The following is a 26076-nucleotide window of genomic DNA, read 5'->3' as shown; positions in this document are numbered from 1 at the left end:
GCCAGGCACTGTTCTATATTTTAAATATACTAACTCACTTAGAACTTGCAACAACCTCTGAAGTATGTACTAATTTTGTCCCCATATTAATTATAGTTGAATTTTGCTCAGGGCACACAGCTAGTAAAGAGGCAGAGCTGGAATTCAAACAGCCAGCCATGTGGCTGCAGAGCTGGGGCTCTAAACCATTACAGTAAGCAGGTCATGTGTGTAAATGGAGAATTTCACATCAGACACTGCCTAGACCTTAAGGCAAGCAAAATGTACCAGTGGAAGGCCGTATGACCAGCATATCCAGGACTCCACCTGGACTGAGAACCAAGCCCACTGAAGCATTACCAGAGCATCTGTGCCATGCAGATGGGGCCGTAGCCGCCGCCCTGCTTGCAAGACCACCCCCACCGCGGGGAGCCCCGCTGACACCCACACCAGGCATCACAGCAACCAGCCTTCACATATTACAGCGCTGCAACGTCTTGGTCACAGACATCAAAATCCTTGAGAATAATTCCGTTGTTGGATGCTTGGCAGCTTGGCTCCCAGACAGTCTTCTGAAGGTGTGCAAGCCAAGAGGGAAATGTACATCTCTTTGTCGAACAATCAAGTAGAGAGGTTTTTCCAAATAGGGATTCAGAAGATAATGGGGAGACACATCCTCCCTCCTCAATATTCTTCCCCACAACCCCAAAATTAACTCACCTATTAAGAGGTCCCTAGCTGATTGGAGGGACCCTGGAGAGAAGAGCTTCAGGCCATAGACAACGTAAGTGGGAGGGTGCCTGGCTTTGGCCCCTGTATCAAGAAGCAAAATAAGGCCACACAGCACACAAAAATAGATTGGTCTGCTATATGTTATGATTTGGTTGTGTCCCTAGAAAACAAACACAATTTCTGAATGGTACCTTTTATTTTGATTAAACGACAAAAGCCTCATAGTCAATAATTTATACCACATCATACAACTTACACAATAAAACACATTCTGGCTCCTCCCCTGCCATAATTCATACACACAAAACACGAGGAAAAAAAAAAAAACAAGAACCTGGAGCTTATTCTGTCAAATAAGAATGAGAATATCAAAAAGAATGTTATGTCTCTCAGACTCAACAAGATTTACATGAAAATTTAATTACTATCCTTGGATACAATCCAGATCTAATTCAATGCTTCCCCAACAGTGAAACTTTCGTTGTACTGTTCATTTCAAGTGCAAAGCTAATTTACACCAGTATTTGCTCTGCATGGTCTAACTTGAGTTCCACTATTAATAAGAAACAGAATTATAAGTTGTAGGCTTCAATTTCCTCATGTCTTAGAAAGCAAGACAATACATGTGCAAAGTTATACCTGCAGAGATTGCATAAAATGTCTGAGTGTAGCACAGCGGCATAATCCAATTTAGAAAACTTGCTATTTATAAACAGTTTCCTCTAAGGAGGACCAAAAACTTAAGAGAGCTCATCTTAGCCCTCAAAATATTGTTATGAGAAGAAGTAGAAATTTTTTTTATTCTTCTTCTTGAATGGATAGAAAAATTAAGGAAAAGCTATAACATCACCTTTCCAGGGCAAAAGCCAATGAAGAATTTACATTTCACAAATCAATGCACAATTGATAAGGTTCAAAAAATCGACAAAAATGAATTAGAGGAAGAATATTCTTTGCAATTCATGAACTACTTTAAGTATAAAAAGTGAAGATTAAAGTGATATGGTTTCAGATATGAATTTTTAAAGTCACTGCCTTGAACATGTTATATTTAGAAATGCAATTTAAATTCCACTGCTTCTATAATAGAAACAGTCCTATTCTGAGACCATCTTTTAATAGGAGGGAAAACACAGGCTGTCCGTGGGGGCTGGTATGTCTGGCCCTGAGTCCAGGATCAGTTTTGAAGGAATATTTGCACTGCTAGGAAATTTCCTTTGGAATCCAACTAGGTCATAGATTAATCAGTATGGGAATACTTTCTCTGTATTAAAAAAAAATTGAAACTAAAGCCTAAGTTAAATCTTACTGCATTTCTTATCAAGTGAATAGCCCAATAAATTGGTTGGTGTAAATAGCTATGCAGTATATAAATACACAAGCACATGAGACATTTCCTCAAACTGACATCATTTAGGAAATATAGTTAAATAGCTAATTCCCACTTGCCCTGATTCTTCCTTTTACTAAAAGGTTAAAAATACACTTTCTAGAAATTGGAAGTCTTTGGCTTTGAACAAGTTTGAGATATCATCTTGGATCTGCCAAGTCCAACTTTATTTATTGGGCATTGGAATGTGTTCTTTGTGTTTGTAATTTATGAGACTAAACGTGACGCTCCCTGAGAAAGAGCCTGCCCTCACCATCCTGCTCACGCTTCGGCTCACTTCTCATACTACCTTTTGGGTCCCCAAGCCATCCTAAGCATATTGCTACTACATGGCATATAAGTCACTATTATTTGCCTTGATTCCTAAGAACACCTACTAATAAAATTTCCCTGCTTTCTAGGTCCTTCTTTCACATATGAATCAATCATCAAGACCCCCAAGGATTGATTGTTTTTTTCAATAGAAAACTTCCACTCGCTCCTCCAGGTGAAGTCTAATCGTAATCTTTCAAAACGTATCCAAGTATTTCCCATCTGGTTTTTAACCTTAAAATACACTGGGGGAGCACCACCGATGTCAGCTGTGGGGCATCTTGGAGGCTATTTCACAAAAGCTGGTCTACGTGTGCATGTGGGCTTCCTAGCAGCCCCAGCTACATATACAAGGTCATAGCCCTCGCTCTGCTCTCAGTGCAGCAAAAAGTAAGGTGAGAGAACCTATCAAAACCTCCAGAACCCCACTTGTGGAGACAGGTGGTGCATGTGGCTAATGGACGAGGCCATTCTAATTATCCTCTAATCAAGAGGGTGGGCTGGTGAAATGCTTCTAACTTATTAAGAAAAAAAGTGGGGAAGGGTATTATAAGGAAGATGGGGTGTTTGAGAGATCTAGAGGTCCAGGAGCCAGTGCGCAGCCAGCTGCTTGAACCGGGTGTCAACAGCCAGGTCACACTGCCCATCCCATCTCAGCTGGCCACACGTGCCAGCTCCCGGCTTCCTGCAGACCAGAGTTTGTTCTTTGCTTCCTCAGTCCACAGGGCAGAAAACTGCTGCCTCTCCCCTACTGAGTTTGCAGAAGTTCCCTCTAGCCACGTTCAGAGGTCCAGCCCACGTGCACACATAGTCCAGCTTTTGATGGCTGATGTAAAACAGCAAGAGCTCACGTTCAGGCAGCCTTCCCCGTGCCCCAGGCACTGTCTACCTACTTTAAATGTGTCCATGTGGCTAATCCTCCACACGCTGTAAGAAGTACTACTATTCTCATTTTGCCAACAGTAAACTGAGGCACAAGGATTAAGAAATCTCCCCAGGCTTTACAGACAGAAAACAGTGTGGCAGAGCAAGGATTTGGACCCTGGCCACTTGCTGCCTGCCCACCTGGCCACTACATACCGACTCCCGACAACACCCAGGGAGATGACTGCATTGGGCACAGGATCCTCCCAGGCCCAAGGACCCAACCTGACTCTGCTAAATTTCATTCAAAATCATTATTCTTTAAACACATAATGTGAACGTCTCTCACGTGAAGCAGATACACAGTGTGTGGAAAAGCATTCGTAACAGCTTCCAGGTGCGGACTTTCCTAACAGGGATCTGGAGCGGGAGAAGGGCTCCTTTCCTGGGGCAGGTGTAGAAAAATACATACGCTCTGGCCAGCTGCTCTGTGACATGATGTTCACCTACACTGAATTCTCATCACTATAATAAGGGTTAGCTGTTTTTACAGTTTCTTTTGATGTTGTGGGTTAGTTTACTTAAATATCATTTCTTGGTGGCTGTTGATAAATTCTTTTTTTTTCAGCTTTAGCAATTCACCTGTCGATTTGAAGTCATCCTGAGCATTTTTAACTATACACTTCAGTTTCCCTTGTATGTGGTACAAAAGGAGGACAGCAGGGGTGGGCACGCTCTGCCCTCCAGAGCTGAACTCGAGTAAAAGCCTAGGCAGCAAGTATTCTCTGTCTCACACTTGGTGTATATAAGGGAACCCAAAATATTTTTGAGAAAGCAGTAGAGGAGATAAGCCACAACCAAAGGGTCAGATAATTCTTACCAGTTGACTAGTAAGACCCTACTTCAGTTCAAGTGCAGTAGAAATTTGATAAGCTACTTTAAATATTGAAAAGACATAAGCAAATGAGTTTCTATAAGCTTAGTTTATAATTCCATTCTACAGAATGATCTATTTTAGGTCCAACTTCCTAACTTTCAGGTCTATAAACCTTGACAAATGGGCAGATGCAGTGGTCTAAACAAGAGGGCAGTGAAACTGATATCAAAGTACTCCGCAGAGCGATGTCCGGGGTACTGCCCACTCTGCTCCCGTCTATTTCCCACATTTTCCCACTTCCTCAGCATTTCCCTCACTGGCAGTGAAGGACACGGGGACGGGGAGTGACTCAAGTTCTGCCCCTCTTTAATGGCATACATTTAGTACATGAGAACCAAAAGAAGGCAATTCGGAATGGCTCATGCTTTAAAGATTACTCTTTTGAGCTAGTAACTATACAAGTAAATAGAAAATAGGTAAATATTACTTAACTTTTAATCAAGATCCACTAAAACTAAGCTGACCTTCTTATATCTAGGTCTGAGGATTGAGAAATTATTTTATGTCATTCAAAATCACTCCTTGGAAAAACACCACCCTAACTAGGTGGTCACGGTCAACATCAACAGTGGTAAGTCGCGTTGACAGTATGCACCCTCGATACGATGTGATGAAAATGGCTCTTTACCTCTGTGGTCTTCCTCCCCAAAATCTGTAACTCCAGTCTAATCATGAGATAAATACCAGATAAGTCCCACCCGAGGGACAGTCTACAAAATCCCTGAGCAACATTCCCCCACACTGTCCAGAGCATCAAAAACAAGGAAAGTCTGAGAAGCCGGCACAGCCAAGATGAGGCCAAAGACACATGATAACTGAACGTAATGTAGTAAAGTAATATGGTGTGGTAAAGGCAGTAGGTAAAACCTAAGGAAATCTGAGTAAAATATGGACTTTAATTAACAATAATATATCAATATTGGTTCATTAATTGTGACAAACGTAGCATACTGATGAAAGAGGTTAACCACAGGGGAACCGGGTATGGGGTTATATGCGAACTCTCTGTTCTAGCTTCCCAATTTTTCTGCAAAACTAAAACTGTTCTAAAATAAAAAGTTTATTTAAAAAAATCATTCCCAGTGACATTTATATAACCTGAAGTGGTACCAAATGCCTTCACTTCACAGTAGCCACAGTTCATTGACTAGAACATGTCACAAGTTATAGCCCTTGCTCTTTAGTTTGTACTGTGAGCAAGGAAACAAGATAAATATGCAGAGTGGAAGGAGAAAGGGAAGGAAACGTGACGTGTACACAGGACTTTGTATATTCCAGGCCCTGCAATGGGCGCATTGTGTGTGTGTATATATATATACACATATATATATATAGTGTCCAATTCACTCTTTACCAAATCCAACTGAGGTGGTTATTATTATCCATATCTTACTCACAAAAAAATTGCTAACATTTGCAGAACACTTCATGTACATTATCTTGTTTAATCCTCTTACAATCCTATTTTATTACTTCCTCCTTTACAGATGAAAAACCTGAGATTCAGAGAAGTGACTTGCCCAAGATCCCACAGTTTGTGGATGGCAAGGCTGGAATTAATCCCAAACCTGCTGGCTTCCAGCTACCCACGTTTCTCAAGTGTGATCTGAGATTGCCTCCACCATCATTACCCGGGGATGTGGGCGGGAGGGGGGTGAAAATGCAGATTCCCAGGGACTGCCCCGGCCGCACGGACTCAGCGTCCCTGAAGGTGCTGAGAATGGCCCCGACCCTGGCTCTGTGCAGGTGATCCCAGTTTTTGCCGCCTGTCAAATATCCTACTGAATTTTGCTTTCTGGGTGATCATTAGTGGTTATTGTTGGTTAGACCTGTGTATAAATCTGTGTCTGCTAAGTAATATCCTCACCACCCATTACTATACTGCCAGTCTCTGATGCTCAGATTGCTTCCAGTATCCACACCGAACTCTCAGGTTTTAAGCTCTCCTGGACCCATTTTCTTTCACAGTCAGATGCATTTCCTTCAAGCCCAGGGTGTACTGTGCCATATCTATTAGCATGTCATTATTAATTCTGCACTTATATCTGAAATATATACAGTGTTATGCAAAAACTTTACTTTTAATTTGTTATTTTCTGGTTTTAACAACTTGCCCAAAATTTGCCACTTCTGTGCTCCTGGAAGGAAACAAAGGAAAAAAGTCAATCACCTAAGAGCAAGAATTGACTGAACTTATTAAGAGCCCCTCCTTGCAAATGTACAAAATAAAGTAGTTTAGAAAAGCACTTTGGTTCAAGTGACAGTCCCTGATGAGTGACAATTAGCCAGGGGTAGAGACAGTGGCAGGCTTGAGGACCGTCTCCGCCCAGACTTGGTTCACTCTGTTGACCACCTGCTTTCTGAGGTTTTCTCATCCATCACTGGACATAATACATCAGCCTTCTAAATGCCTGCATGGCTCAGTTAGGTTGCAAGAGGAAATATTTCAGAGCTTCCACATTTTCTTTCCTCACTAGAACTGTTAGAGGAATGCCAAGTCAAATCAGGGGATAATCTACTTCGAAATTTGTGTAAGGGAATTAATTACTGCAATAAACATGGTTAGCTGTCTGACATGGCTTACTGTGACAGTAAGAAAAGTCATTTCTTACTATCTCACCATGACAGGCTGGCTCACATAAAGGGACAGCAGCTTGATCGACTCTTCTGGCAACTAGATCAATACAGCCAATATAACTCCAGCTTCCAGCAATGACACAGAGGTCCAGCTAACAGACATTACAGATCCACAGGGAACACATAGCCGTTCTCGCCATCCACCTTGACTAGCACGTTCTGCATTACTCCTGAAAGCACATGCAGGAAATGAACGTTTAATAGCATCCAACACCCCTCCCCCCAAGTCACCCAGAAAAACAGTGACACTAAAGTCCTGTCACTAGAAAGCAGGGTTTATTTACTGAAGCAGGAGGACAGTGGTGTGGCATCTCAGGTGGGCTCGAACAAAACACTTCAGAGCCGCACATCTCTCCTCGCGCCACCTAACCCAGACTTCTGAGGATAATCACAACAATGCATCTTCATACCCTAATTATGCTGCTTCTACTTATCTTGACATTCAGACTCTGGGATAAAAGAAGATGTACTATATGTAAACCAATTATGGGGAACAGAGGAATTTAACAAGACAGCAATGTACGCCACCGATCGTCCAATTATAAGCTTTTTTAATTACTACGAGCTAAACATAAGCTATCACAGATTTAAAAGCAGTCCTAAGTCTGGATATGAATTCTTCTAAAACACAATAGAGGGAAGATCAAGCTTTCTTTCATTGGAAGGGTTTTTCGAGGCCCACAGGAGCTTGCCATAACAAAGGAAGGAATGTTTCTCAAAGAGCTGGGAAGTCCACCAGGCAGCGGCTCAGTGCAAAGGCATGTGGTGGCATACCAGGGGACAGTGCCAGACCCTGCCCGACAGCGTCCCATAGGGGAAGGCACAGCCGAATCAGTAAAAAGAATAATGATTCATGTTTACATAACTGACATGACCAATAATGATAGCTACCCCTTATTAAGCAATTCCTATGTCCCAGGCACTGTTTTAAGCATGCTACATGGATTATTTAATCCCCATAGGCATTTTTATCATCCTTATCTACAGATAGGGAAACTGAGGCATGGAGCATGCACATCTTGCTCAGGGTCCAACATTCAAGCCCAGGAACCACGAAACAAATGTAGGCAGTCTGTCTGATTGCAGGGCCTACAGTCTTCCCCACCAGGCTGCACGGTCTTTCCTGACACGAGTCCAGTGGGATAGAAAAGACTCTCCATACACTCTCGTCCATACCCCACTACCACTCACACCATGCTCTCAGATCTAAAGCCTGAACTTGGCCACCAGGCACTAATATTACTATTTACATACTCAAATATATGTACATTGATATATATTTTGCCTTGCGAATAGATTTGGCTGTTCCCCTATCTTCAACACAAGCAGACAAGACAAGCTACGTGCCTGTTATTGGAAACTTACATGTATTGGCGAGGCAGGGTCAGGCTGGACACTCTAGAACACAAATCAGAAGTGTCTGTGTCATCATCTCATGATTTCAAGGATACATTAGTGATGGTAAGAATTAGACGTGGTCTTGCCTTTAACAGGGAATACTGGCAGCTGGCCATGACCAGGCAGAAGAGGAGCACCCACATGTCTTTGCAAAAGCCTCGGTTCAAGGTCAGAAATCCCAGTAGGGAAACCAGGACGATGAGTAAAATCGCCAGCACATTTTCCTTGACATCTTCAGTTCTGCGCAAAATAACCAAATAAAAACGAAGGCGATAAAAGGTAAGTCTACCTCTTCTTCAACAGAGAACACCGGCATGCTTCTACAAAGACACAGTGACAACACAGTAGTTATCCCAAGCATGCCTCTGTTCTGCTAACAAGATTTTAAGGTTTCTTCCTTACTTTATTCCTGTGTTTTATAAACGAAATCCATATTTTAACCCCAGATTTCTGTTATTGAAACAAATGAAATATAATCCCATTGGGTCTCCTGGTCCACTAAGCTGGGTTTACTGGGAGAAAGCAATTAATCATTCCATCCACAACAGTGAAATGTGTCTCAGATAAAGACCTTCACTAGCTCCTTTAAAGGGGGGAGGAGGTGCATTAACACCTGGCTAAAGCAGGAAATCCTCTCCACATACAATCTCCACAGCCAGGATTTGCTGCTTAGTTTCAGAAGCCGGGAGAGCTCCAGCCTGAGAGCTGACAGTGCAGAGGGTCTGACTGAGGTGTGTCATGACCACACTCTCACTGGGTGCTTTTCTCTCGGGGGACTTCGCATAAGCGGGGTGGGCCAGAGAGGTGGGCTCATGCAGAGGGGGGGTGTTGTCAGTGGGTGTGCAAAGGGACAAAGTAAGGGAGTTCTAGGACGTCAAAACAAAGGGGCTGAAGGCTGGATCATGGAGCCTAAGTAGGATGCGGAGGGAACTGAAGACAGGAAGAGCTGCCAGATGGGAGAAAATGGGGGGCGGGGGGTCAAAGTGCTCGCAATGGTATAGGAACATTAAAGGGCATATGACAGATGAGCAGAGGCTAAGATGACAACTTCAGAGGTGGGAGACTTTCACAGGAGGACAAGATGCAGGGTGGAGTTATGGGAAGGGGAGATTGAAACGGATTAAAGGAGGATGGCATGGACCACAAGGTCAGGTAGATGGGTCATTCACAGAATTCTGAGTATATTCCTTACCTCATCAATTTTTGTTCATGTACATACTGGTCTCTCATTAAATTAAGCTCATTTTTCGACAGGGACAATTGGCTACTTCATTCCTGGCATGGAGGCACTCCTGAGCATTATTTTTTTAATTAATAGACTTTATGCCTTAACACAGTTTTAGATTCACAGCAAAATTGAGCGGAAAGTACAGACTTTCCACACAGCCCCTCCCTCCAAACACATATACCCAGCCTCCCCCACTATCAATATCCCCCACAAGAGTGGTACATTTGTTATAATCGAGGAACACTGACACCTCATTATCAACCAAAGTCCCTGGTCTACATCATGGTCCATTCTTGACGGTGTACATTCTACGGGTTTGAACATGTATCTACCGTTACAGTATCATCATAGAGTATGCAGCCCTTCCAGATGGGCTCCTTTCACTTAGTGATATGCATTTAAGGTTCCTCCACATCTTTTCATGTCTTGCTGGCACATTTCTTTCTATTGCTGAATAATATTTCACTGTAGAGATGTACCACAGTTTGTTTATCCAGAAGGACATCTTGGTTGCTTCCAAGTTGGCAATTATGAATAAAGGTCCTATAAACATCTGTGTGCAGGTATTTGTGTGGATCCAAGTTTTCAGTTCATTTGGACTAAGGAGCATGATTGTTGGATCATATGGTAAGAATATGTTTAGTTTTGTAAGAAAATGCCAAGCTATCTTCCAAAGTGGCTGTACCATTTTGCATTTCCAATAACAGTGAAAGAGTTCCTGTTGTTCAACATCCTCGCCAGCATTTGTTGTTGTCAGTGTTTTGGATTTGGCCATTCTAATAGGTGTGTAGTGGCATCTCATTATTGTTTTAATTTATAATCCCCTAATGATATATGATGTGGAGCATCTTTTCATTTGCTTATTTGCCATCTGTATATCCTCTTTGGTGAGGTGTCTATTCATATCTTTTGCCCATTTTTCAATCAGGCAATTGAGATGCATAGAATCAAGAGGTACAGAAAAGTGAAGAACTCAAATATAATGATGCTCAAGTTGAAAATTAAAAAAAAAAATTGAGGGGGACCAAAATATCTTGGGTAAAAAGGGAAATCTATGTGTTTTCTATTTCCCATTATGCAATTTTTATAGAGCTAAATATATTTTGTCAGTTCAGGTCCATAAAACTCATTATGTATTCTGTAGTGTGCTCATAACATTTTGATGTATACTTAAAGTATTGAAAGGTTTAGGAAATAAAATGAAACAAAAATTTCAATGAAGAAAACTTTTTTTCTACTTGGGGGAAAGAATAAAGTTTCTAAAAAGTATTATTTTTCCCCACATTCTCCTCCACGAGGACTTCACTCCTCTACCCCCAGCCCCCACCCCCCCACTATCACTCCCCTCCCACAGCTCCCCATGTATCTATATTTAAATATCAGGTTAAATGTTTTACTCACTGGGCAAGGAGTATCATGATTAAGGCTGTACTTTAGAAAGATTTATCTTGCAGGTTTACAAGATGATAATGGAGGGAAAAGAGACCAGAGCAAGGAGAAACAACATTCCAGGCGAAAAGTAATGAGAGCCTGGGAAAGCGACATGGCTGCGGAATTAGAAAGGGCATGTGACTTTAAGAGACAAAAAGAGCTGGGCAGAAAGGACTCTGTGATTGAATGGATCACATACATTGAAGGATTGATCAAAAGAATAAAGATGATCCCAAGATTTCAATCTGAAGAAACACGAGTCATGACACAAGGGTCATGGCAGAATCGATGGCAGAAATTGGGAAGGGGAGCTGGTTTGCAAAGGGAAGTTGATTCATTCATTCATGCAACAAAAGTGGTCACCACTGCTCAGGATGCAGGGGATACATAGAACAAAACTTATAGAGCTTCCTTTTCAGTGGGCAGTGAAATAAAATAAGTAATACACACAAAAAAATAAGTTTATTGTATAGTATCTGAAGATAATTAGTGCAATAGAAAAAGGAACAGAACAAGGTGAGAGGAATTATGAGTGTGTGGGCAGGGAGCCGTTGTAATTTTAAGCAAGAAGGTCAGGCTAAGCCTCACTGAGAAGTGACACTAGAAAGACGAGGGGGTAGGTCATCAGATATCTCAAGACAGAGCGTTCCAGGCAGAGGGAACAGCCAGTGCAAAGGTCTTAAGGCTGGAAGAGTGCCTGGAATGGTGAGGAATAACAGGAAGGCCAGTGTGGGTGAAAAAGAGTCTGCAATGGCAGCAGGAGGTGAGGTCAGAGAGCAAACGAGTGGCTAGCTCATGGGGGACTTGCGGGCATTATGAGCCCTTCAGCTTTCATTCTGAGTGAAACGGGGAGCCACTGCAGAGTGGTCAGCAGAGCAGGGACATTTTAAAAGCCTCACTCTGTTGTGGTAAGAATGGTGTACAGGGAGAATGGGTAGAAGCAGGAGATGCTATTGCAGTAACCAGATGAGAGATGAAAGTAGCTCAGACACGGGTGTCAATATTAAAGGTGGAAAGATGCAGCAGATACATGTGGAGGAACAGGAAACATAATTTCCTATGAGAGATTGAATGTGGGTGTGAAAGGAAAGAAGACACAAGGATGACTCCAAGATTTTTAACCTGAGAAACCAGAAGGACGAGGCTGTCATCCGCTGGGATGGGGAAGACCACAGGTGGAGCAGACTTGGGATGAGATGGAGATAAAGAGCTCCTTTTACGATCATGAGATGTCGATCTCATAGTTAGATATACAAATCTAGAATTCAGGAGATAGGTCCACGCTGGAGATAAAAATCTGAGAGTCACCAGCACATCGATGTATTTAAAGCCTTGAGACTAAGGCAATCACTTTGTGAAAAGTGGGCAAAGAGAGAAAGGAAGATGAAGAGCCACACAGCATCTCGGGACTCCCACATTAAGGGCTCAGAAGGCAGAGGTTACCTGCAAAGGTGATTGTGCAGGAGCCACCAGCAAGGGAGAAGGAAAACCAAGAGGGGGCTGAGCCTGGAAGCCAAGAGAAGAAAGTATACCAAGGAGAAGCAATCAACTCTGTCAAATGCTGCAAATGGGTCTCAGTAAGATGAGGACTGAGAGATGTGGTCAATGGTGACCTCAACAAGGGCAGGCTCAGGGGAGTCCTGGGGTCGGGGGAGGCTGAATGGAACGAGTTTATGAGAAAATGGGAGAAGAGAAAACGAAACATGTAAAGGCAGCTCTTCAAGGAGTTTTGCTGCAAAGAAGCAGAGAAACTGACAGTAGCTGCTGAGAAAATGGGGCCAGGAGAGGACTTTTAAGGATGACAGAAATGAGAACACGTTCTTGTAAGAAGGAGGAGGAGGATGAGCTCAGTTTGAGAAGCATGAATGATTTTGCCTCTATTTGTCACATGCCTAGCTCCCTCTTTTATTTTATAGTTCAGTTTGTGTGTTTCCTCCTCAGAAAAGCTTTCTGCAACCACCTGTTCTGCCATCAGTGTCCCTCCTCCCTCTTTTCGTCTATCTCAGGCCTTCATGTGTATCTTTCATGGCACCTATTACAGCTTGCTGTTTGAGCCTATCTCCCCAGTAGACGCAGGCTCCATGAGGGCAGGACCATGTTTTACTCATCACTCCTCACCCAGTGCCCAGTAGAGAGCCTAGCATGGAGTTGGTGCTTGGGTTTTGTTTTTTTCATTTGTTGAATGAATGAACGAATGAATAAAATGATGCACAGATGGGCAGCTTCTTAGTTTAGATGCAAACCTGATAAACTAGATAAATGAAAATGAACCCTAGGTGTTTTCCAGAACGGGGTAATGGCAGAATAGAAAATAAGAGAAAATCAGAAAGGAGAACAAGGACAAGTCCAAAAATATCTGAGTGGAATGGATGGCGGACTGAAGGCAAACAGAAGAGGCTGCAATTACAGGAACCACGAAGCTCTGACCAGAGATCAGCCTGAATTCCAGAGCAAAGCTGAAAAATGCCAAGTGGAAGGCCTTAACGGGTGGGAGTTCACAGCAACGACTGGCTCAATCTCAGGGCTGGTTATTCACCAATTGCTTCCACTTCCTGCCCAACCCTTAGTGTTTTTTATTATGCACACTTTTCCTTTCTCAACTTACATTTGGCAATTCACGTTTTTAATCCATGTGTTACTTTAAATAGAATGTCCCCCAATGAATATCAAAGGAAATTTATTTATGCCTTTCAAACAAAAATATAGCTCTCAGGGTAAAAAATGTAAAATTTATTGTGTGAATTCCGGTTTTCTTAAACCGACCTTTCAGATCATACCTGTTCTAGTTAAGAAGGTGAGCAAGTGAGGTGAGCCATAAAACAGCCCTGCACTGTGCTCAAGGGCACGTCTCATGCCTGGGAGTCTGCATTTTTGCAAAGCTCCCAGGTGATTCTGGTCCACAGCCCTGTTTGCAGGTGACACTCTCCTTGCAAAGGACCCAAACCACTTGGTTTTTCTGGGTCGGTGTTTTGAGTTTTTCTTCCTCCTTCCTTGCTGTGAGCTGGGGGTTCGTGTAGTCACTTTCTCCCCTCTTAATTGACTGCACACTGGAACACCAGATCACCAAGCTTGCTAACAGATGCCTGAAAGCAGGCTTATATGGGCTCTGAATAAAGGGTGATTTCTCCCGTGAATTAAGGCCCTAAATTTTAGTGTCTGGATTTGACAACATCAACTTTTGCTACCCTGATTCTATTATATTTTTTATTCATTTTTCTTCTGTCTGGGTTCTGGGCCACATTCCAGGTAATAATAATAATAACAGGGGTGGCCCAGTGGCGCAGCAGTTAAGTTCGCACATTCCGCTTGGGCGGCCCGGGGTTCGCTGGTTCAGATCCCAGGCGCGGACATGGCACCACTTGGCAAGCCATGCTGTGGCAGGCGTCCCACATATTAAGTAGAGGAAGATGGGCACGGATGTTAGCTCAGGGTCAGTCTTCCTCAGCAAAAAGAGGGAGATTGGCAGCAGATGTTAGCTCAGGGCTAATCTTCCTCAAAAAATAAATAAATAAATAAAATTAAAAAAAATAATAATAACAGCAACTAACAATTGAAGAACTCTTTCTTTGGCTAAATTGGTTGAATCCTCACAACCTCCCTGTGGTATAACTATCCCCATTTAAAAGATAGGAAACTGAGGCACAGAAAGCTTTCCCAGCCATCCTAAGATCACAGCACCAACAAGTGGTGGGGACTCAATTTGATCACACGGGGATCTCAAGAACCCAGGGGCTCCCACGCCAGCTGAGGGATCTGCAGATAAGGGAGCGGTGCTATTGCCAGGTTATCCCTGAGCACAGAATTTAAAACTCATTGCGGCTTGCAAGAGAGGTGACTAACCCATAAAACGATAAACTTTTAACAACTGCAATAATCTTCTTCATCATCCTTTTTTAGACCTTAACTGGATTTTCAGTTAATTTTTTGTCACCGAGTGGATTTTAAAATAACACACCTAGAACTCTACAGAAATGTTTGTTTTTAATATGAAGGGTTAACACAAACTAGTGCAACTTTCAACAATTACTTTTTAATAGAAAAAATATTTCAAAAAACTGCCTCATCTAACAGAATGTATTATCTTGGATTATTTTAGTTAAGTATGAAATGTTCATCTTAAGTGTGTGCCCCTTGGGTAACATAGTGTTGTTAGAAAAACCATCATAACTCCATTCCCTGACTTGTGGGTCCTGAAATTTACCATTGTAATTTTGCATGGCTATAGTTTTTTAGTATGCGATCACACCATTGAAGACATTACTATAATGAGTAGTTACTGAGGGACCAATTACAGCAAGGCAGGCACCCAGCCTTCCCACTGCCCCCACTGGCTGGCATTTAACTGTGAAACTCGGCATTTGCTGATGGCAGCATTAGTAGCAGCATTTTGAATTTTCAAACCAACTCTCCAGTCAGAACTACACAGCCCTTAAAGATCATAATCCAGTTCTTTGAGTATCTAAAGGTGAGGGGGATGGAAACGGGAAGTCCCCTACCAGGCCCCATCTCCACCACACCTTAACCAACCTGACCCTCCCTCCCCACCGGTCACCACATCTCCAACCCCTCAGCATTTTATCTTGAGGAACAATGATAAGCAGAGGTGAGAAAGAGTAAAAGGGTTTAAAGAAGAGATGAACATCCCAATTAGTTTATATCGGACAGGAGTGAGAAACAGAATCCAAGTTGTCCAAGGGGAGAGCTAGAAGTCACTCCACGTCATCTTCTCTCCTCTGCTCAGCTCACGCCCAGTCAAGCCAGGCCCTGCCTCCAGCTTTCCTACAGAATTCAGACAGCTGTGAGTAGACCAGCTCCTAATATTGTCCCCAAAACTATTCTTAAATCTAAGCCATCTCACTCAATTCTCACACCTCCCATTTTAATTGCTAAATTACAGCTTCTTCAGTTGTCAGGATCTCACTGCTTCCGCTCTGGGTTTGCAGCTCGAAAGGTTTACAATTTGAAAATGTTCCAGAGAACCTTAGCAAGTGGCATTTTTCTTCCATAAGCATGCAAGCACACACTGTTACACCCCCATTGTGTCGCTCATCCATCCATGTGCACGCTCAGCAGCTTACCGATCAAGTAACGCCAACAAGGTAAGTCGATCATACCAGACTTTAATCCACTTGCCAGGGAAAATGATGAATTTGTAAAACTGTTCTCGGTTAAATTTTCCTTGTGTCGAAGAACATGATGAGTCTTCCAGATCCTGACTTACATGCTTTCAGATACCAAAAGAAGCAACAGAGAAAGAGTTTCATATTGACACGTTATTATCATAAATATAGCTCATACTCAAAAGTACAAAAAGCCAATATCCAAATTCTGAAAGGTAAACTAACATATTTCACAAAAATGGGTCCTCTAAAAAAAGAATAATGATCAACAAAAAGGGTCTTTCTTACTAATACACTTCAATTCCACTATAATGTACCATTAAAATTATGCTACTCATCATATCAAAACCAGTGTTAATTAAGGCCAAGAAACTGCCATGAAAATAATTCTTATGAAAGATCAGAATTCAACAAAAGATCTTAAATGACTTAATTTTTGAAAGGCATGTTATTTAACGTAATGTTGAGATAAACATTCAAATTTTACTAAGAGTAAAAAGATTGTCATTGGCAATATGTAGGTCATTGGTGAGGCTTGATATAAGAAAAGCCAGAATATTTATAGAAAAAAAATCTAAACCAATAAAATAGAAACAGGCAGGGAAATTTAATCCCTGGTTTAAAACATTTTAACCCCAAATTCATCTTTGATTGACTCTAATCGAGTGAGGAAGAATTCAATTTTGAAAAAAAGGTGAGTCTTCATTGATTTGTCTAACAAATACTTAACGGGTGCTTCCTACAAGTCTGGCACAAGGTTGGAAATAGGAATATAAGAAGAATAGGGCAGACTCAGTCCTTGGCCTCCCAGTGCCTGTAAGAAAACATCCCTTTGACACGGTCATGGTCACACAGACTCAGACCAGACACTGATGGCATGCCAGGGCCAAGCACGGGCACACCAGACAACAGCTGGGCTCCACCTGAGAAGCAGAGGGGACGCAGACCTTGAGGAAGTGAAGCCAAGGGCTCCACAAGGGGAGGAACACAGAGGACAGAAAGGAGAAAAGACCAAAGCTTACCTCTTCTGACACCTGACGCCATATTTAAAACATAAGTAGTTAAAACAGCCCGATAGGATGGCAGAGACCACGCTTGCAATTAAATATCAATTAATAGTTACCTCATTTATTCATTATCAGGGAGGAATAAAATGTTCCATATTGCTAAATTTCTCAGAAAACTGAAGATTACCCTCTTTAAATCTAATGTAGTTAATATTGACCTCTGTCATAGCTGTCTTCCGAAAATGTGCTGTTGTAGCTTCTTGTGCTCCTAAATATGGTCTGCGGGGTGCCCTTGAACACTTCCTTCCTGTCTGGCTCACGTCTACTCACTGCTCATCCACAGTGTTCACAAACCAGGGAAAGCCCAAGGACTGTGGGGCCTCAGCGTATTTTCCCTACAATGAATAACACCAGGTACCACGCTTTTAAAATATATACAGTTTTACTAAATATTGAGTCAATGCAAATATGTATAATTTTAGATGTGTTAAGGTGCAAAGAAAAACAATTCAAGGGATACCTATGTGGCTATCACTTAGCATAAGAAAAAGAGCATTAGCGTTAGCAGAGAAGGTTCCTGTGGGCCACCTGAACCCCGTCCTCTTCCCTCCAGAGATCACCACTGCCCTGACTTTTGTGTTTATCATTCCCTTTCATCTGTTTTACTATGCTTATATCCCAAACTTCTTTTTTTTTTTTAAATATGCTTTTTGGTGAGGAAGATTGGCCCTGAGCTAACATTTGTTGCCAATCTTCCTCTCTTTTTTTTTCTCCCCAAAGCCCCCCCCCAGTACATAGTTGTATATTCTAGCTGTAGGGTATTCTAGTTCTTCTCTGTGGGACGTCGCCACAGCATGGCTTGATGAGCAGTGTGTAGATCCACGCCTAGGATCCAAACCAGCAAACCCCAGGCCGCCAAAGCAAAGCACACAACCTTAACCACTCAGTCACTGGGCCGGCCCTGCCCCAAACTTCTATATTGTTTAGTTTTGTATGTTTTTGAACTTCACAGATATGAAATCTCAGCATATGTATCCTTTTGCAACTTGTATTTTGCTTTTTTCCCCCATTCCACATTATGTTCCTGAGACTGATCCATGATGTTTTGTAGTTCTAACATCCATTTTCAGCTGTATAATATTCCATTATATGGATATGCCATAATTTACTTATCCATTTTCTTGTTGACTATTTAGGACGGGTTTTTTCTCACTTTTTTTACTATTACTATTTTGAACATCCTTGGACATGTCTCCTGGTACATATGTGCAAGAATTTCTTTAGAACATAGACCTAGGAATGGAATTGCTAGGAATGCAAATGTTCAACTGTACCAGATGTTCAACTTTACTGGAAACAAATTGTGTGACTTTTCCAGGAAATGCACAAATTGACCACAAATGGAATTACTGGGTATGGAAATGTTCTATTTACTAGAAAATACTGTAGAAAAATAAGTTTTCTAGAGTGATTCTAGGAGCTTACATTCCCACCAACAGCATATAAATGTTGCATCGCTCCACATCCTCACCAACATTTGGGAGCAGCAGGTCATTTTTAATTTTTGCTGATCTGGTGAGTATAAAATGATATTTCATTTGTATTCTAATGTGCATTTCCCTCATTATTAATGAAGTCGAGCATCTTTGTCCACTTTTAGTTTTTCTTCATGAAATCATTTGCCCTTTTCTCTGATAGGTTGCTTGTTTGTCTCTCATTAGTTTACATATGTGTATGTGTGTATCCATATGTATACGTGCATGTATATGTATGTATATGTGAGCATGTGTGTGTGTATATATATATATATATGATCAAGATCTTTATTAATGTGTTACAGATATTTTCCCAGTTTATGGCTCGTCTTTTCACTTTCTTTATCGTGTTATTGATAAACAGACACTCTTAATTCAAGTGAAATATAATTTATTCATCTTTTCCTACAAAGTGCAAATTTTTTGCACGTTTTGCACTGTTTATCAAATCTCTTTCTACCCCAGAGTTGTAAGGACAGCCAATTACATCACCTTTCTTAAAGGTGTATAGTTTTGCCTTTTACATTTGTTATTCTACCAGGAACTTTTGTACATGACATGAGATAAGGGTCCATTTTCCTTCCCATAGAGAAAACCATTGCCCAGTGCCACTTATTAAAATGTTCATCCTTTCCTCACCAGTTTACCAGAATACCATTGCCTTCATCTGTGTGGTATCTTAGCCTTTAAATTTTAAATTATTTTTGCTGCCCTGTTCTTTGCTTCATCTCCTTCTGGAATTCTGATGAGGAGTCTGGCAGCCCTCCTCCCCTGACCTCCACACTTCTCAACCTCCTCTCCTGTTTCCCTCTTTGTCTCTCTGTGATACATCTAAATCATTTCTTCAGATCTAACTTCCAGTTCATCAATTCTCTACTCTTATGAGCCACATTTCCTGTTGAAACCTTCAATGTTTTATTTTCACTAGTGTATTTTTCAGTCTAGTATTTGGTGCTTTTTCTGATCTGCTTGGTCACTATCTGGTCTTTTGCTTCTTACTTATATTTTCAACCTCTTTTATTTCTTTATACCTATTAGACACGCTGAATCTGAGCAGGACAATTTCTAAATTCACTGCGAGTCTGTTTCTGCTTGCGGCTGGCTTGGCTGGCTCTTCTTCACGGTGGCATGTCTTCTAGCATATTTTACAGCTTTTCACTTAACCGCATTTTCCTTGGATCTTTATCAGTATGAATTCTTTGAGAACAATATTAAAGTTCACTTCTTCCAGATTAAAATTTACCTTTGTTTCTGCGAGGCACCTGGAGGTACTACCAACCTGGTCCCACTTTACAATAAATTCTTTGTCTGAGGTGTTTGGACCATCCACACGGCGGGAACCGGCTGCAGAAGTTATCTCGTGGTTACAAAGTTTTAAGAGGGATCTCTGCCCCCTTCCCTCACACCAAGCTTTGAGGCAGGCAGTTTCCATGCAGTCCCCTCAGTGAAGGTAGTGAAGATAGAGTGTGCTTAGTTAATATGAACAGTGGGGTGCGGCTTCTTGGGGTCCCAGATAAAGTGGGGAGATGCCTGTTAGATGTCCCACATTGTGCTTTGTCTCTTGTTTTCCGTGCACAGGGGCCGTAAAGCCACAGCTCTCATTCATCGCCCCCTTCACTGCTTGGCCCTTGCTTGTCCCTTCTTGCTGCTATCAGTAAGCCATCTCTAGATGCCTCAGCCACCTGCAGATCTTCTATTTCTAATTTGTATTTTTTTTAAGTGTGGTTAAAAAAAACACATAACATAAAACTTACCATCTTAACCACTTTTGAGTGTACAATTCTGAAGTGCTAACTATAGTCATATGGTTGTGCAACAGATCTCCAGAACTTTTTCATCTTGCAAAACTGAAACTCTGTACCTACTGCCATGGAACAAGCCCCTGGCAAACACCCTTCCACTGTCTGTCTCTATGGATTTGACTCATCTAGGTACCGCTTATAAGTGGACTCATACAGTATTTGTCTTTTTGTGACTGGCTTATTTTACTTAGTATAATGTCCTCAAGGTTCATCCATGTTGTAGCATGTGTCAGCATTTCCTTCCTTTTTAAGGCTGAGTAAAATTCCAGTATACGTATACACCACATTCTGTTTATCCATTCATCTGTTGACAGACAACTGGATTGCTTCCACCCCTTGGCTGTTGTGACTAATGCTGCTACGAACATAGGCATGCAAATATCAAGGCCCTGCTTGCAATTCTTCTGGACATGTACCCAGACGTGGATTGGTGGCATCATTCTAATCTGTATTTTCATTTGTTTGCTTTTGCCCTGTATTTTTCCAAAAAGGATTTACAGTGGGCTCTAATTTCCTGTAGGCTGGCAGACATAACACACTGGAGACTGGCCAGCCCTGTGACGCAGCGGTTAAGTTCACATGTTCCGCTTCTCGGCAGCCCAGGGTTCACCAGTTCGGATCCCAGGTGCGGACATGGCACCGCTTGGCACACCATGCTGTGGTAGGCGTCCCACGTATAAAGTAGAAGAAGATGGGCACGGATGTTAGCTCAGGGCCAGCATTCCTCAGCAAAAAGAGGAGGATTGGCAGCAGTTAGCTCAGGGCTAATCTTCCACACACACAAAAAAAGACACCAGAGACTCATACGAAGGGCCAAGACAAGAAAAGGGAGGAGGACAGGACAGAAAGGCAGTCATGGAGGTGATGCTGTCTTTTAAAGGTCTCGCACATTTCTCTTTGACTTATAAGGCAGAAGGTTATAACTTGGGCAGACTACGTGATTTCTTTCTTAATTCAGTGAGCATCACTGATGTCAAGGTTCCCGGCACGTGTAAGGGCAGCACCTGCTTCATCGGAGACCACTGCAGAACTCTCCAGGAGGCGACTTTCCCATCTCTCTGTTCCCAGATGCTAATTCCCTGACTCAGCTTATGGAGCAAGGAGTTATTCCGATTATAAAACGTTAACGCAAAAAGCATTTCAAGGGAAAGCTGACCCCTCACAAAGGCAATATGCAGGATGGATTGGACTGTGTTATTACAGGAAAGCTGAGACGGTAAGTGCTGCTTGTGTCTGGAATTCTATTCCAACATAAAAGAGAGCTTAGTGGAAACTGCCTGGTGTCATGTCAGCAAGAACGGCATCTTCTTCGAAAGAAATTGAATTGGTGGTTTATAGTAAACCTTCTACCCAAAAGGGATCCTTTTCCTGTATACTCCACGGACAGAGTGCCCGTAAGAAATGTGTGCACAAGGTAACCATGGTGTACTGTTGTGCGATGTGGCAATTCACATATGACACATAACGAGGCCAAGGGTAAGCAACAGCAAAGATGAGAGCATTCTTTCTGAACTGTAAGAAAAATATTCTCCCTAAGTTGAGGTTTAATATTACACCTTTGCTGTCTGGGACAGTCTCTATCAAAAAAATATCACATGAAGCCTATGTCTCCATCTTTTGCAAAACTTACTAGAGATTCCGGCATATTGTGCTATTGATTGCTACTTAAATGAAAGTCCTTGTTTAAAAGACATCTCAGAATTTAATGCAGCGAAAAGGTGATTTGCTGTCTCTGTTAGTTTGCTAGGGCTGCCATGACAAAATACCACACGCAGAGTGGTGGCTTAGATAACAGAAATGTATTTCCTCACAATTCTCGAGGCTGGAAGTCTGAGATCAAGGTGTCAGCAGGGCTGGCTCCTCTGAGGCCTCTCTCCTTCACTTGGAGATGGCTGTCCTCACCCCATGTCTTCACATGGTCTTCCCACTGCGTCTGCATCCTGATCTCTTCTTACAAGGACACCAGCCATATTGCAATAGGGCCCACCCTCATGACCTCATTTGAACTTAATTACCTCTTCAAAGACCTTATCTCCAAATAAGGTCACATTCTGAGGTACTGGGGGATTAGGACTTCAACATATAAATTTTGAGGTAGCACCAATCAGCCCATAACAACTTCTTCTGTGAGAAAATTAAGTTCATGTAATGACATTTTTTGCCTTCAATGCCAAGGAAGCTCAGAGCTAAATATTTCAGTGAATTATAGCAACTATTCTTAGCCTGTTTTCTGGTACAAATTTCAAATTCAAATTTTTCTCACCATTTTACTCATTCATTTATTCACTCCTCCAACAAATATTTATTGTAGATTATCTAAGTCAGATACTATATGTAGTCTATGCTGAGAATTCAAAGGATAACACAACAGAATTTCTACCTTAAAGGGGTTTAGAAGTTCCTGGAGAGTAGACAAGCAAACCAGCATTGAAAACACAGTGACACACACACACAAGTATAAACATATCTATATCTGTACCTATATATCTAGAGAGAGGGACAGACGTGAGCCATGGGAGCGTGTAAGAGAGATATCTCTGGAGAGGGCATGGAGGAAAGGGGGCCAGGGCAGAATTCCTAGACAGCATCAGCAATGATGGGGCTCGCAGGGGACAACCCATAATGCAGACTGAGAAGGGACTTCCTATCTAAGACTTAGGTGAATACATAGACACACTGACCAAAGAGCTGCGTCATCTCTGATTCATTAATTAAGCCTCACCAAAGAAAAGCGTGTCACACTGCCCAGCAAGTCAGGCCGGCAAGCTTTATTCTACTCTTAGAAGAAAGAGATTACTAAAAGTAGGGAGACAGTGTATAGCTGAACACAAGTACTTTTCAAGAAACAAGGTAGCTGCATTTGCTCACGCTCCCCATATGGATTTATATTTACAGCACAATACTCAAGTTTCATTTAATCAATCTGAACTGTCAAGAATAACTTAAATCACGATCAGCATATTCAGTTTAAGAAGGCAGGGAAGTATATATAGTACATTTCAGAAATATTTTGGGATAGAATTAAACCATTTAAGAATGTAAAATCTTCCTTCCTCCCCTAAGCTTCCTGAAAAATTAGACTGTTCCAAATAAGGGCACCTTCAAGAGTTCCATATAACTGATAAGAATTTTTTTTTTTTGAGGAAGATTAGCCCTGAGCTAACTGCTACTGCCAATCCTCCTCTTTTTGCTCAGGAAGACTGGCCCTGAGCTAACATCCATGCTCATCTTCCTCTACTTTATACGTGGGACGCCTATCACAGCATAGCTTGCCAAGCAGTGCCATGTCCGCACCCGGGATCCGAACCAGCGAACCCCGGGCCGCCGAAGCTGAACGTGTGCACTTAATCGCTGTGCCACCAGGCCGGCTCCAAGAATTTTGATGATATTAATAACCGTCACTGATTCTTAAAGGCATAGTTTTGCCACATATTATCTCTAATCCTCTAAACCTCACAATAACTCTTCTACATAGGTATTATTATCTCCATTTATAACAATAATAACAATAATGCCACTCTCACGCTCATAGACTTACACAGAGCCTTAGTTTACAAGCACATTCACATACAATGCTATCTCATTTTTTAATGTGGGATAAGTTGAATGGGTTTGAAACCAGATCCAGGTGAGAGTAAACGGAAACAGAAAATGCTATATTCCCAAAGATCCAACAGTGTCTTTGAGTGGACTGGGCCTGCCTCTCAACCAGCAGTGTAATAAAGAAGATGTTTCAAAGTGATTACTCAAACACTTATACAACATAATCAACAATGTAAGATTTTAAAGTCATGGTAATGAACCTATAGAATATACCCAATGAGATTAGAAGTGCATGATGGGTAAACTGAGGCACAGAGAAGTACCCGTTTATAACATGGATGCATGTGACACTGTGATTGCTAATATTCAAATCCCCTCAACGCTAATCTGGAGTTCAGGGAACAGATTTCACCAACTCCACGTGTACACCAATCTTCGTCCTTCTCTTTTGTGCTCAGGAGCTAAGTTCTGCAGCCATGATGATGAAAAACAACCTCTGCCACTTGTCTGCCGAATACAAAAAGAAGGTGACCAGCCCTCCTGAGAACATCCCTTGCAGAGCTGCTTCTTTCAATGCACACACATTTTATTTGTGCCAGGAAGAATCTCCAACAAGTCCTTTCTCTGGTCTGGGCCCACTTCCTGGCCACCATGGGACCCTGTAGAATATGGTCCTTTGCTAGAATGAGAAGAGTTTACAGGACGTAGTGGTGGGAGGACTCCCAGTCCACACATGCCACACTCGGGCAGCTGTGAAGGACAGAGGGAGGGAGGATGGGGGAAGGGAAGTCAATAACTAGTTTTGCATTCAGAGCCCTATTTCTCACTTATTTTTCCTGGACTTAGCTAAGAAACAGCTCCTCATGTCATTACCCCTGTGAATCTATGCTCCAAGACTAGTGAGCACACCTGCCTTCTGTCTCCCCTCCAGACCTCTGCCCAAGCTGTTTCTCTGCCTAACTTCAGATCATCCTCCACGTTTGGCTGAGATGTCACCTCACTGAGGAAGTCCCCCTGATCCCCTGCATCCTGGCCGGGGGCTTCTTCTGGGTCCCAGACCTGAGCATATCTCATCATCATCTACATCATAGACGGCTATGGGTTGACCAGCTAAGTTGCCTGAAGGCAAGGGCTGAGTCTCTTTGTCACTGTGTACCAAGCCCCTAGCACAGGGCTGAAGGTACAGTAAGCCTTGACTACATATGTGTGGGATAACAAACAGGAAACAACTTAATTTTTACTTTGTGGGCAAAACCTAATCTAATTCCCTGGTGATATCAGTTAAATTTTCAAAACTAAACAGTAAAACTAAAGCATTTTTTTCTGATATGAGACCTTTGTAAGCATGTACTGACGGTCTAAACATGAGCCTGGATAGCAATCTTCATTTTTCCATCTCTATACTTACATACAGTAAAACTTAACATTTTTTAAACTTTACTTAAAATTAAGAATGTTAACAAGGTTGAAGTTCATCAATGAATTTGGCTAAGTGATTAACAACAAAATACTACATATGAATTTAGTTTTTTATATACTCATTTACATAATTGCGCCACTTACAAAATTTTAACTGTAAAATAACGAGTGGTATGACTCAATTTATCCATGCGATATTTACCTCTTTCTGAGCTCTGCTCTATCTGGGAGGTTTCTGAGATGTTAAATCAATGGATTTGCATCTCTGACAATCTGAAGTTCCTAGTTGCCCCAGGGCTCCGCCACTCATGAAATCAATGACATTCCCATCTTCCCAAACTACCTGGATACTTTCAGATAACCTTCCCCTCCTTGGAGGTTCAACACTGACATTCTGCAGGCAGGAAGGGTGGTAGGGAGCTGGAGCTTCCCAGGTCTTGTCAGGGAAAATGCAAGTTTCTCAGAGAAACTCACATTCTGCAGGGGCCCCCATGCACTACGGCTTGTGGTGGGAACTAGGACTGGCAGCTGTGTGCGGCTGGGCACAGGGCATGTAGCATGGATGACGAAGCTGGGGTCCAGGCCCACAGGAGCACACAGAGGTACAGAAAAGATTGGTGAACCCAAAGGTACCGGTGGAAAGGAGGCCACAGAATGCAGGGCCCTCAGAACTGAGGGCTAATGGCAGTCAGCAGACCCCAGCACTGCACCCTAACCAGGCAGGAGCAGTCACCCCTTTGCA

General features: G+C 42.2%; 1 protein-coding gene across 2 annotated transcripts in view; it reads right to left on the bottom strand.

Annotated features, from left to right (window-relative positions):
* The window catches only part of PCNX2 (pecanex 2), a 281728-nt gene that overhangs the window by 200124 nt on the left and 55528 nt on the right, over nt 1-26076 (bottom strand). For both annotated transcript variants that reach the window (XR_011437820.1, XM_001493597.5), the window contains exons 10-13: nt 15987-16132; nt 8336-8489; nt 8217-8249; nt 700-871 (exon numbers count right to left, since the gene is read on the bottom strand). Coding sequence is in view for 1 of the 2 variants with exons in the window: in XM_001493597.5 (XP_001493647.2) it covers nt 700-871; nt 8217-8249; nt 8336-8489; nt 15987-16132 (505 nt within the window). In the remaining variant the exon portion in view is untranslated. The remainder of the gene's footprint in view (nt 1-699; nt 872-8216; nt 8250-8335; nt 8490-15986; nt 16133-26076) is intronic.

This window comes from Equus caballus, chromosome 1 (genome assembly GCF_041296265.1).
Source record: "Equus caballus isolate H_3958 breed thoroughbred chromosome 1, TB-T2T, whole genome shotgun sequence".
NCBI classification, from domain to species: domain Eukaryota; kingdom Metazoa; phylum Chordata; class Mammalia; order Perissodactyla; family Equidae; genus Equus; species Equus caballus.
Note: the sequence above shows the minus strand (reverse complement) of the source record. Positions and strands in the feature narration are given on the sequence as shown.